We start from the raw sequence: 14,462 nt of genomic DNA on the forward strand, positions 1-14,462 counted from the left end.
TGGTTCCCTCGTGGCGTGTGCCGCGCGAGATATGTCACGGAGGGGCTCAGAGATGGGGCGGCTTGATCTCCATGGTTATTGGCTTTTTTTTTTTTTTTTTTTTTCCTCCGCCGGGGCACCTCCGATTGAAGCCGCGTGGCATTTAAAGCTCCCTGACCTGACGTCCACCTTCCCAGGAGATAACAGCTGTAAATCAACTTTTCAAATAAGACTGAAGGGCAGGCCTCAGAGGCAGCCGGGCCCACAGCCGACAGAAAAACGTCTATTTATTTTACGTCAACCTGAAGAGACGTCCAAAATAGTGTGTGGGATAAATAAATATTAGCAAAAAAAAAGGGATTCCATATCGTCTGCCATCACGAAATGTCAAATGCTTGGCCTGTAAATATTTGCCAGTGAATATCAAAGCTGAAACATCAGAGAGAGAAATAACTTATATTGGAGGCTCAGTAGTTGAATTGTAGTTTAATTTGCCTGAATGCTCTCCACACTACTGAGTGTGTCCCCTCATCATTGAAGATGGCCTTGTTTGATTTGCTTGCTGCTAGACATTTTGCAGCATTGATGTGGCCTAAAATGCTTCAATCGTCTCATTTGACACCTTAAATACAGAACCATTTTTAAATGAACATAAGTAGATTAAAACTAGCCGTTGTATTGCTCAAAGTTCTAATTCCAAACTTAGTTGTTGTTGTTATTATTATTATTATTAATATTATCATTATGATGGAATATAGTTTTTATGGTTAATTCATTGAATGAATGGCAATTCTAGATAATTCATTCCCATGTAAAAGCTGCATGGCACAAAAATGAAAATAAAATAAACTTTATTGCCCACAATGGGGACAATGGAAATGCATCATGTTTAAATTACCAGTTGGCCCCACAACAAAAAATGTAATCTTTCATACAGCACCAGCATCAGCACAGATAAATTATGCTGGTCTGAAACCAGCTGTGCCTCACGAGGATCAATCTGAATCAATACCATAACCGGTCATGGACTCATTCATATCCCTGGAGCACAAAAAAAAAGGATAATATATAAGTATCAAATAAATATATAGTGTAACCTTTCTCCAAAGTGCCAGTGGCCCTGTTTCATTGACGCTTAATTGTCACGCAGACACGCGACGGTTAAAAAAACGCATTCCAAAGCGTGCATTGTTTTAGCGTTTATTCTGCTTGCGGGAGAGAACCTATTCCTGGTGGACCCGGTCGATATTTAGCGAGGCGGCTACGAAGGTGGGAATGGCCTCCACTGTAAGTGTGTAAAGCGCAAAGAAAAACTCTCACCTGGGAAAAAAAAAGCTCCCCGTCCCAGGTGATTGGCTCAATGGGATCACGGGGGTTTGTAGACATTAGACATTTATGACATCATTAGAAAGAAACAGTGGGCAAGGACTAGCAGACTTTGGTGATGTTAACTTTCTGGGCACTTTTTTACGTTTATGACATTGGGCTGACCGAAGAACGATGATAGTCACAATTAAGTATTCTTATGAACTAAAACCTTTAGCTGATAATTTTAAAAATGTTATTTTTAAATTTTTATTGTTATTTTGTTCATTTAAATATCAGCAGTAAATATAAATAATACTGTAAATTTATTAAACTATAGTTATTCAGTATAAAGCACCTTAAATAATGTTACTAGTAAAAGTGTATAAATAGTAGCTTAATCAACAGAAGCCACAATAAATATACATATTTCAAATTCAAAACTAGGACAGACTGTTTTTACTGCATGTTAAATTTAGCGATAAACTATTTTAAAACACATGACCATTGAAATGGAAATATTAAAACAAATTAATATGTTCAGTATCAATACGTCACCTCATCCATGGAGGTCAATTCCCTCAAGATATTAGCCAAAGGATGAACTATACAGTACTTGTGAAAGTTATATTAAAGAAAACTTTGAAAGGAAACGGGGGAAAGCAGATCTAGAAGAAGTTCTCCACCCCCTTGAGAATCAACTGTCAGGTTATTGGTTGTTGTTGCAGCAAATGAAAGCTCATTTATGGAAATCCAAGGTGTCTGCCAATTCTAACTACCTCCTCTCTTCGAGATTCGTGTACATCCTCTTAATAAACCTATCAACATATGTAAATTTTCAAACCTTGCCTATATCCACGGGGAGGTCAAATCAAGGGTAACGGTGCCTGAATTTCTACCCTGTGGAAACATGAAAGCCTGCACCATCCCCAAACACACAGAATACTTTGATGGTCTGTGACAAGGTGTTCATCATTGTTTGTATAACTTTGCATAATTTATTAATTTTTTTTTTTCTTCTGCAGGACACAAGAAAGTGCAACAATCTTCTGAAATTAAAATGAATTTGGACATTTCAAATACTACATATATCTTCTGAAAACATCTGAACGCACCTCCAGGCAAGTTAATCTTCCTAAAGATTTTTTTTCCCTCCACTCCTTATCTTTCATCCCACTCCGGTACCATGGCTATATTGATCCAGGGAAAAGGAATGTAATCATTAGTCTGCCCACCCCCCCCCCCCCCAAAAAAGAGATAACAGAACAAACAAAAAAAGAAAAACAATACATCTGAACATCCTTTAGCAGAACTGTATTTTTGGCAATTTAAAGCTTGTTAAGAGAGTAGAGAAACGAAAAACAAACCGGTGAAATGTAAAGTCCGGGAATTAAAGGATGAAAAGCAACAGATCCATTTCCTGATCACATGGGCCCACTGTATTCCATTTCTGGTTTCCCTCCAAATTTCCACAAGAAACATGGGGAAATGTCAGGAGCTCTGAGCTTCCCCGACCTTCAAGCTAGTCTTCTTTCAGACGAGGTTGTGAGTGTGACAATCGTTGTGATGTCAGAGGATGCGAAACGTAGCAGTATTTGTCATCATCATCATCATCACCACCATCACCAACAACATTTATGACAACAGAATCCAACAGGCTTGGACCGCAGATTCTGACTGGTCACAAGTTTTTTACGACCACCACCACTGTAAAATGGCACGAGTGTTGCATATTTCATAATAAATTATGGACGGTAGCGGCCTACACCCCCCCGAACGGGTCCGGCGCATCTCCCAATTGCACCCCCTGGGTGGGGGGGGGGGTCCCGTGCGTGGGGGGCTCCCTAGAGCTTCTCAATGTCCCTGTACTTCTTCCGCAGGATGGACACCTGGTCCTTGAACAGGACGGGGTCCAGCCTCATCTGGGAGTGCAGGAGGGGCATGAAGCCGAACCAGCCGCTGAAGGTGTTCATGCAGGTCTGCCGCTGGGCGAAGTGGTCCGGGTCGGCCCAGCGTGAAGTCTTGGACCCCTGCGTGGGAAAACCGCAAAGAGGGAACAGAGACAACAGGACACGCTGACATGAGATCAGTGTTATACGAAATAAAAAAGCCTTTCTATCAGGTATAGGACAATGCATTCCAAAATGAACTATCCCAAGATCAGTGAAATTCTAAATAAAAAAAAGCCTTTCTATCAGGCATAGCACAATGCATTCCTAAATGAACTGACCCAAGATCAGTGAAATACAAAATTTAAAAAAGCCTTTCTATCAGGCATAGCACAATACATTCCTAAATTAACTGACCCAAGATCAGTGAAACAGAATAAGAGCAGTATTTTTCTGAGAGACATATTACAAAACATTTCTAAAATAACTGACCTAAGATCAATGTAACAAAATATAATAAGACATTGTTCTGTTGGGCAGGATACATTTCTAAATGAACCAACCTAGTAACATAATGAAACAGCATTTTTTTCTGTGTATCAGGATGCAATGTATTTCTAAATTCACGGACCCAAGAGCACTGCGACATGGAATACAATTATTGGCAACACTTTACTTGAACCCTTTGACATATGGCTGACATAGCACGGTCATACACATGACATAAAAGCTGTCACAAGATGGCGTAACAGATGATGTCATCCATCCAATCATCCATCCATTATCTATACCCGCATATCCTGGGCAGGGTCGCGGGGGGGAGGTTTGAGCCTATCCCAGTGTGCACTGGGCAAGGTGAAAAACTAAAGTGTTAGCAAATTATCTATCTGCACAACAGACTACAAAAAAAATCCCTGCTGCAGTCTCCACTCTGGTTTTAGACACACCTTCCCATGCGATCTTCAGCCAGAGCTGCAAATGTCAGACGGGAGGGGGGGAGTATATAAAAAATGCCAGGACAGGAAATGGCCTTAAGACATGAAGTCGTGAGGGGGGGGGGGGGGGGTGAGCGGTGAGAGCAAATTGGCGATTTACAAGTGGCCTTCACAATTAAGGCATTAATCAAGGGGCCCGATACTGCCGAGTCATCAGTCTGCCCCGAGCGAGGCCATCAATCAGCCCCTGACGCGCAGGAGAGAACCGTCCCGTCTGCCGGGGCGCAGGGACCGCCCGGAGAGCCCGGCCCTCCGCCTGCGCCGCGTCCGTCTGGCTCGTCCCTCAAGACGCTTCCCGGGCGAAAGGCCCGGGGCCCCCCTGCCCGTCGTGCTACTTTAACCTGTCCTGGCCCGCCGCCTCCCATTTCCCCCTGACAGCGACGGTTCACTGCTGCTAGAGTACGCGCTCTATGCGGACTTTTAAGACCACAACCATCCGTGAGCCACACTGTACAGCTTTAAATTTTGAAAGACATTCTAATTGTTTCGTGTTCGCAGGTTGTGAATTAAGTTTTCTATGCTATGTTTCTTGCGCTGGTTCCCAACAACCCCCGTCCCCCTTTCCCAGTCCACAGTCGGTTTTCCGTAGTTCATTGCTGTTTAGGGCCACCAAAATCCTAGAGCCTGCGCTGCCCCATGTATCAGCTTGTACGCACATGCAAACCCGCGCACACACACGCAAACGCTCTAAACCTTGAGCTTTGAGCATGCAATCCTAAAACACCGCTGCACATCACAGATCACAGACCCGCACTTCGACACGCAAATGAAGCACCGTGAGGTCGGCCCACGCGGTGGGACGGTGCCGATTTGTCCCAGCAGTGTTTCAGGGACAGTGTGGTGCCAGGTGTCAGGTGCAGCTGCAAACCCACAGTATGTATATTACATGTGAATACCACGGGGGGGTGGGGTGGGGGGGGAGTGAGAGAGGCGGCCCCCGTAATGAACCGCTCTCACATGGACTCCCCGCCGGCGGACACACCTGTTGCATCATGGTCTCCTTGTACTGCTTCTTCTGGGTGACTTTGATGGGCGGGAGCTTGGTGACCGCGGACACCAGGAAGTTCATCAGGATGTCCTCGCAGTTGGCCATCTGGTCCACCATGCTGAGAAGGCTCGCCGGCAGGTAGTGGGTGTACAGGTAGTGATAATACCTGCGGGGGGCGAGCGACACAGAAGCACCGCGCTTTACCGTACACCCCGCACAGACACCCAGGTGCCTACTCCCCCCCCACCCACCCCACTCACCAGACCGGCTCCGCACGCACGGGGGAATTTCATCGGGCTCGAAACAGGCCCGCCGATATCAGCGCGTCACATGCGAGTCTGGCCTCATCCCGTATTCACGCCGAAGTCCCAGGCGGGGCGCAAAAAGAGGCCTCGCCAAAAGAGGGGCGGGAACAGTTAAAACAACGGCCTCGCTCGACCCCCGCGTTCCCGCCAGAGCCGGCCGGATGCTGGGAGACTGATGTTTTAATTTCTCAGGCGGGGGCCCCTAACCCCCCTGGCCCGCCCCCTCTGCTCTGGCAGACCTGATTGCGCCCGGCCTCATCTCCCGCCTGTTTATTAAGCTGTGCCTGGACGTCTGACAAAAGCCCTTCTGTCCCGTCCCTGGTGAAGAATGAGCGTCGGAGAGCCTCTCTCAGATCGGGAGGCAGCGAAACCGGCTTATCTCCTCAGCTTTTTATACCAAAGGTGCCGGCCCCTGCTGCATCAGCGACTCGTCCGGATCCCCGACTGTAAATCACTGTCAGCCTGCTCTTAAGAGGCGTGACTGAAGGTTTCGCCGGAGGAGCTCCGCGTCTCATCCACTTCGGGAGACCGGGGCGTTCTTCCCGAGTCAGCGATAAACCACTTTTGTCAGATATGAATTTATAGAACGGCGGACAACAGTTTTGATCGGGCGATTTATACTTTTATTTTCTGCGCTGCCGTGGCATTATATCTTTCGGATATCCCCACGTACATCTTAATGTTAAAATGAAAATGCGGCACGTTCCAGAAACTAAGGCCAAGGGCAAGCGGCATGTAAACTTTAGCCTTTTTTATCATTTTATTTTTTATCTAATTTTATGTTTACTTAGGAGTCTATTCTACTGATGGGCCACCCACAGATGCATAGGGATGACTGCAAATGAGCATGTACCCAGTGACTCACCAATAATTATTTCCCAGACTACAGGTCACACAGCGCACTACAGGCGAGCTAGTTCTGACCGAAGGAGAGGGGGATCTCACACTGAAGACAAAATGGTAACTTGTAGGAGCGAGTAGGAAAGAAACTAATGGCTGATTGTGGAGATATGACCCAAAGGGACACTTGGCTGAATCAATCCCACCCTTCTCCACGAGGACTCCTGTTAGAGGCTGGCTAATGACACAGATAAACCTTGTAACAGCATCTCAGATAGAGCACAATTAGAACCGAGCCACTTCTGAGCCCAGAAACCACAGGCTTATATTTCATGTGACCGCAATCATAAAGCCAGCACAAAAATGTATCGATAAACTGCCAAACACAATGTTGCCCGCAATGATTTGAGTTTAATAGACATGGAAAAACTGAACTTGAGGTATCAAAACGCCATCTAGTCCAATCACCACTATAGACTACATGTTCTAATCTGCAGTGTCAATAATTCATGTCTTTAATGAATACTTAATCTGTTTACAAAATTATACAATTTAAACAGGTAGATTCAATAAGTGGCTAATCTATTTACGCATTTGCTACCTGGATAATTGAAAAAAAAAAAAAAAAAACATTCTCTCCTGGGTGGCATTTCAAAGCCACATTCAACAGCTCACCAGGCAATTTGAAACACCGGTATAAAATGTGCTTAGAAGTCCCTTCGGAGGACCAGATCACCTAATACATATTCATACGAGGTGTGCAGCGACTCCCGTGATTGGGTTACGAGCAAAACATCCTTGTGCTCAAGGGAGCTTCTGGGAAGCACACCGCGAGCGTGCTGGCGATGGGACCCGCGCTCTGAGTGGTTGACGCTCTTTACCGATGCAGGCACGCGCGTGCGTGGGCGTGCGGCCCTAAATCGCTGTCTGCCACTGTCTCCGAGCTCCGTCACCTTCCACCCCTTTTCAGATTGTGCCTGTGACCCTCTTTGTCTGGGTCACAGACACGGACCTCCCCCCCTGAACCCCCAACCTCATGAAATGCAATTTAATGAATTATCATCCTTATTAAGAGCAGCACAGAGGTATATATGGAAAAAAAACTCAACAAGTGTGAACACTGAGTTTGTGATTTCAGTATACAATATCAACAAGCTAACGTTCGACTGCAGTACAACCACATTCCTAACCTGTTCCACAGTGAAGGTCAATAGCTCTCTTCCTGAGGGGAAAAAATCCACACAGTTGATTTAATTTTTCATTTTAAAGTGCCCCACACAGTTAAAGAAAGGAAACTGTCAGAGGGCTAATTCATTCACTGTTGTCAACAAGGGCATAATCTTTTAATCAAGTTGACTGCTTCCTAAAATATCTAGTTCATATAGCTGTCAACCTAAATTGGCTGACAGTTTAAACAGGATGACTAAATGCAGGATTTTGTCTGACATATTTCCTGATAAAATTACCCAAAAGAAAACTTTTTAATTAACTGGTCATTTAACTAGCAAATCATACTGGTAGTACAGCATGGTAAATCACTTTCACAAAGAACCATTCTGTCACCTTCTGTATATCAGAAATACTTCAGCAGCAGGCTCACACATATGCAAGTATATACATGCCTACATTTGTGAATATGTGTCATAAGTTGTCATAGCAACTGAATCAGTGCTGAGAGACCAAGTTAAGTGTATTCACCACAAAATACACAAATAAATAGATACATAAATAATGCATTATGCATGAAAGAATGCACGCAAATAGTTTGCAATAACATGAGTGCATGATTCATCTTCATGTTTATTTGCCATCAAATAAGAGTAATTACATGCATGATCGTCAGCTAAATGTTTGGAACTTTGCCAGCAGAGAAGGTGTGTTGCACCTGATCTTTGATGGCTTTGCTAGTTGGGCATAGTAACATACCCCCAGACTCCACTTAGACCTTAGCTGCTGAGGAGCAGACAAAAAAAACAAAACAAAAATAAAACAACTAGCTGGTAGGATTTTACTGTCTGCACAAATCTTTGTTCTTGTTCCCATAGCGCATTTATCACAATCATTAATATCTCTCTGTATTGTTCTATCATCCGTTCCTTTTGCTGTCAGTGTTGCACATTTTTCATGCTACACTGCAGTTAATTGTCAATGAGATATGCTAAATTCAATGACTGATTGATTGTGTTGCGCATTACAAAATATGAAATTAATTATCTGAAAGCTGACCACTTTATTATATTTCAGAAATGTAAACAACTCTAATCCTGCCTCCCCCTGCCTGTCGGATGAACTATCAGTATATAGTCATTAACAGAGCCTGAAATCTAGCTATTTGAGTTCTGAAAGCCTAGAATGATTTTGGTTTTTACTGATACTTAATAAGGGCACTGACAAACAGAACAGATGCCTCTTTCAAGATACGCACATGGAAAAAAGGGCAAACTTCATACAAATGAGGTACAAAAGACTAGCTCAGGTGCTGAAACAGCAAGTTATTTCTTAAAAGGCCAACAGCAGCCAATCAGAAATGGCAGCTCAGTACCCAGTAACTACCGGGATAGAGAGATGCGAGGATCACACACAGGAGAGTCATTCACATATTGGCTAAATTCCCAATCTTCTCATCTAATCATCCTTCAGTTTAACTGGCTGAAAAAAATTCCATGGGCAATCACATGGTCTCCATGGGAAGCTGCATTGTATTTACGAAAGCAGGTTTAGGCAGACTTGCCATTGAAACTGTAATATATGCATGAACACAGCCAATTGAGGAGGATTTGAATGGTGTAATACTACTAGTACTACTACTACTACTACTTCTACTACTACTACTACTACTACTAATATTGGCAATTCATAATCTGATACAATATAATTTTGCCTGCCTTTTTTCTACCAGAAATACACTTAAAAATCTCAAAACTATACTTCTTCAGAACGAGTGGAAACAAACAACAACAACAACAACAACAAAAAAAGATCTGAAAAGCCTGCACATAAAACCATCAGCGGCATGCGAACAGCCAGAGCGGGCCTCACATTTACACTAGCAAACCTCCGCCACGGGCTTCTTCGCGCGCGCGGAAGGCTAATCGCACGCAGCCGCGATCGGCTGTAACTGACAGCATCCGGGGCCGCGAGCGGGAGAGATGTTAACGGATCGCCACGTGCCTTACAGGCTTTATATAGCCTCCTCCGCGCCGGAAGAATAATTGGCATGTGTTACTGTTTGGACAGTTTTTCTCTCTCTCTCTCTCCCGTCTGAAAGCTCCGCCGCTCGGGCCCCCGATGACGCGACGTTAGCGCCCGCGTGGCTACTCGCCTGTGGTAGAACGCCGCCCCGGTGAGCACCATGGAGTACTCGTTCGTCCACTTGGAGGTGTAGCCCCACCGCGCCTTGCCGCTGTCCCAGTAGTGACTGCGGGCCGGGTAGCCCACAATCCGGTCCGGGAAACTGTGCCAGACGATGAAGGCGAAGTCAACCTGTAGACAACATGCAAAATAACAATTTTTTTATTTATTTAAACACTAAACCCAACAACCTACAAGAATTCCATAAACCTGAAAATTATAGATGTATTTAATAGCACTAAATGCTCTTTGACCTCTGGGATTTGTTCAGTAATGTTTTTCTCATTCTGAAATTTGCAGTTGATAGATGTAGGCAAATCCTATCCCTATATTGCAGATGAAATGCTGCTAAACTTATGCAGGAAGTCAGGGTCAGTCAGGATATGATCCAAACCTGTGGAGCATCACTGCACTGAGAGCTAGCGCTTTAGCTGGATGCACCAGATGGGAGCCATAAAAACATTGGCTGCCACAGGACTATGCAGTACATGCCATTCAGTCACAGGGATCCGTGCCAATCTGCCATGCATCATTCCAGTTTTAGTGTGTGCAGCGAACACCGGAACGCAGTTCTTAATTAACTTTTTCTAAAAAGTTCTCTCCTCGTGAAACGCGAGTGAATTAAATGAGTCAATTTGATGCAGTAATCCAAACGGATGGATTCCAAGCTCAAGGCATGCCCAAGTCCATGAATCTGGTTATATCCGTCGTTTAATAAGATAATTCCGGAGTTTGACGTCAAAGGAGCAAAGGCCTCTTCACGTTCAAAAGCTGCAGCCTCAGTTTTTTACTTCACAACATTTAACTGTTTAAATGTTAACACTGCTGTTTGTTACTGTAGATGGATGCTTTATGCTCTCCTATTGAGCACTGCTATTTCTGCATTTCATTCCTCTCCTCATAATATTTTCTGTGACAGCAAAATCAAAGTTTTGTTAAGAACAAACTATTCATGCCGATGCACTGTTTGCTCCAAACCACAGACTCCCGTGCCATGCTCTAGAGTTGGGGTGACAAATTAATCTAAATAACTGCCGGAGAATAGCTAGATGTCCAAAGCTTGACTCCTCAAAACATCTCAGAGAATCTGACTGACATGGCCTGGCTCAGCAACCACATGCTTTACTTATACGCTTATTCATGGCCTGTAAAAGATTGCATTTTTCAAATTATTAAAACTATTTCATAAACATATCAAAACATGTCAGTTAGAGTTGATGGAATGTTTTAAAATGCTGCAAGGCTGTGTGGCCTCAATCAATCAAAATGAAACAATGTGGTGCCTTTACAGATTTTCTGCCGGAAAGAGTTTAGAAGGTTAGAAGGGTCTTTGGGCAACCTTCCACTGTGCTCCCTGATAGCTGTTACCTGCGCACACGATTGATGACATCATGCAAATGAATTAGCCCGTAGGAATTATGTTCTTATAATACCCTGATTGTGCTTCCCATCGTCGGCGTGAGAGGCTGCGATTTTCCTCATTCATAATGCGTCTCACTTAATTATGCATTTGAAACCCAGACCAAGACGAATGACGCCGCGCAGAGAGGATTGCCGTGACTGCAGAAAAGCCTTTCCAAGGGCAACACCGCGCACCAGCCGCGGGCAGGCTTGACTACGTTATATCTCTTTATTTCTCCAAGCGCCATTGTCCACAAAATACCCACAGGCACAGCACCGGCCTACCCGCATAATGCCTTTACCTGTCGTTTGATATGTTCTGAAATGGATTTCCTGTAATTACCTGTCATTACCTGTCATTTCTTTTCTTCTGGAATAGATTTCCAGTCATTACCTGTCACTTCATTCACACTACATTCACAAGTAGATTTCCCAAAACGGGCGAAAGCACTAACGTAGTATACGTACTGCATTAGCAGTTGCTTTCATCCTTGAATTTTATCCTTCAATTTTTTTTTAAATGAATGAGAGGCAAAACAAACAAATTAATTTAGTGTCTTGATATATTTACTAGTTGTCATTTAAGGAGTTGTTGGTTTTTGATAATGCCAACAACTTACTCAGCTGAGATCCTGAGTCTTCCCTCTACAGGTTCAGCGGTTAAATGAGGAGCGTTTTTCTCCCGTCTGAAGACGGAGCTCCTGCCCGACTAGTTTACATAAATCTACATCTGACATTCACTCCTGTCTTCAAAACAATGATGCGATTAATGAGTCGAAACACTGCAATTAGAAATTCTACTCAATCACTGTTCCACACACGGTTGCAGCTACACGAAAAGTCCTTTTAAAAGGACTGAATTCTTGGACTTTCTCGTTCTTTTCAATGAAAATACTTATAGTGTTTAAAGGGCAATTGCCAAGACAGATTATTAAGCAGATAGGGGATTTGCAGAGACTGTTTTTGGATTAAAAATTGTAATTGTATTTTTCCAACAGCTGTCTGTGTTGCCTCTTAAATAGCCCCAGAAAACCTTTGCAACACAAGTCCTGTAATCTAGTGCAGCCATAAACGATAAGCGGACCCTCTGCTGGGCAAAGGTGAAAATGGACTCACCGCAATTACTAAAATATCATGAGCCTGAATGATACATTACAGGTGTCTATCTTAAGGGGGTTTGCAATACATAACAGATTTCTACTTTACGTATGAAATCCTTGCGATGAAGTCATTTTGTGAGACTTTGGAATGAGAGGAGAAGCATGTACAATTTGCGCTTCCTCTTCCCTTACAAATTTTTGATACGATGACAAGATGAAAAATCGGTGGATATGACTGGGCAAACTCACCATCACATAGGATAGGGAACAGGGCAACTTCTCAACTGTGCCAGTACCACAGTTTTTAAACTCTCATAGACCACTAAATGAAAATAGTTTCAAAATTATAATTATAATTATAAAATAATTATTTTAAATGGCTTTGTTAATCAATGTGGCATTCACATTTTTAATATCAGTACGTAGAAGTTCATGATGACGGCATTGTGAATCAGCTGCAATAGTACCCGCTGTCCAGGAAACAAGATATGCGGAAACAATGCATGTAATTCAGGCTTTATACTGGCATATTATTAGTTTTTATCTTAATTAGGCATGAATAAATTTAGGTGTTCAGGTTTTATGTTATTATACTAATAATCACTATTTGAGCATGTATTTCCTGTCTATGTACATGCAGTAGTTTTACTAATTGTGTTTTTAGACACACTGTAATGGAATAAACTTACAATATGGCCAAGCTAACATCCAATGAACATAACTACATGGCAATCCTGTGTGGTAAAATCTGATACTGAGAAGCAAAAAAAATCCCTGAAGAGATAAATTTAAGATCATTCATTGCCATACCATTCATTATGAAACATGCATTGAAATGGCGACTTGGGGTTGATTTCATTACACAAAGCAATTACGTGTCCAAAAGATGATGACATTTTTGCCCTGCCATTATGCATTAGGGATAAAATTGGCCCATTGCCTTTATGTGAGAAAACAATAAACAATGTAATAAGTCTGATTAAAGGCAGAACATTCAACATCTGGATATAACTCCTACCATGTGTTTCCAAACAGACACATAGCCTCACAATGTCCAATACCGAAAAGACCAAACTTGTTTGAAACTTTTGATTAAAAAAAAAAGAAAATGTAATCCCTCCTCTTAAATTTCATCTTTAATTCAGTTCATTTGGTTTTTATTTCACGACTGTCAGCGAAAGAAACCGCTCAAGTAGTTCGTGATTTTTTCTTTTTACAACACTGAACCTTAATCACGCCGCGGCTGCACACTGTGACATTCTGATGACCATCCGCAGGTTCGTGCGCTGGAGTTAATGGCTTTCTCCAGCCTCCTGATTGCCTGAGACAACTCGGGCCTTCATTAGTCTTCATTGCAATGCCAGGTGGTGAGTGCACGTTTTTTTTTTTTTTTTTTTTGAATTGCCACCATAGTCTAAGAATTTGCATTTCATAGCAAGATAAGACGCACTCGGGGGCCACGTTAAGAGAACGCACGCATTTGAAATGTTATGTCCGGCAGAATGAACTGCCTTGGATTTCGGAATTAACAGCAAATAATTTTTTTTTTATTGTCAGGATTAATCAGTAATCATTAGGAGTGACACAAAAAATGGCATGGGTTTGTGTCTTAGTACTGCTTTGTACGAAGTATTAGTACTTCCGTATGTTTGTTGTTTGGACCGATGGGGTTGAGAGATGCACATAGATTTAGTTCTTGCATAGTCAGAAACAGGCCTGCTTGCCCAATTGTGGATCAGTATTAGAAATGCTAAAGAAACACAGGACAGCTTCCAAATGCACAGGTTCAGCAGAGACCTAACGAAGGAAAGACTCCGCCTGACATCTGCCAAGTCTGCACCACGGCCTTATTTCTCTGGGTTCAGAGACTAACGTTCATGCTGATCAAGGCCTTCGCATGAAAAGTACAGTGTGTGTGTGTGTGTGTGTGTGTGTGTGTGTGTGTGTGTGAACCAGTCACACCGCATCCTCCTCAAAGGCTTGTCAGTCCAATGTTTTCTTTTCAATAACATGTCAGGAGAGACTGAATGAAATGCATTTTGTTCGTGGCAAACCTGAGGTATCCTGTTGAGACATTGTAAAAACTTTGGAATAAACTCAATCAACATTTGTCATTTGTGTTATAATGTAAGTTTTTTTTTTTTTTTTTTTTTTTTTTTTTTTTTTGCCAAACTAATTTAGCAGATCATTTGCTAAAATGTTTGTGAAGAAAAAAAAACTCATATGTAATTTGAAATAAGAGTTGAGGACACATAATATAGTCCAAACCTTCGACAGAGATGCTGTGCTATCACACATTTGGTGAAAAA

The 14,462-nt window shown here is 42.8% G+C and overlaps 1 protein-coding gene across 1 annotated transcript in view; it reads right to left on the reverse strand.

Annotated features, from left to right (window-relative positions):
- Window positions 1–813: 813 nt before the first annotated feature.
- LOC135257546 (exostosin-1) overlaps window positions 814–14,462 on the reverse strand; it is a 184,317-nt gene continuing 170,668 nt past the window's right edge. Inside the window, exons 10-12 of the mRNA XM_064340378.1 lie at window positions 9,624–9,784; window positions 5,151–5,322; window positions 814–3,314 (exon numbers count right to left, since the gene is read on the reverse strand). Of these exons, the coding sequence (XP_064196448.1) occupies window positions 3,129–3,314; window positions 5,151–5,322; window positions 9,624–9,784 (519 nt within the window). The 3' untranslated portion in view covers window positions 814–3,128. The remainder of the gene's footprint in view (window positions 3,315–5,150; window positions 5,323–9,623; window positions 9,785–14,462) is intronic.

This window comes from Anguilla rostrata, chromosome 6, assembly GCF_018555375.3.
Source record: "Anguilla rostrata isolate EN2019 chromosome 6, ASM1855537v3, whole genome shotgun sequence".
Lineage (NCBI taxonomy): Eukaryota > Metazoa > Chordata > Actinopteri > Anguilliformes > Anguillidae > Anguilla > Anguilla rostrata.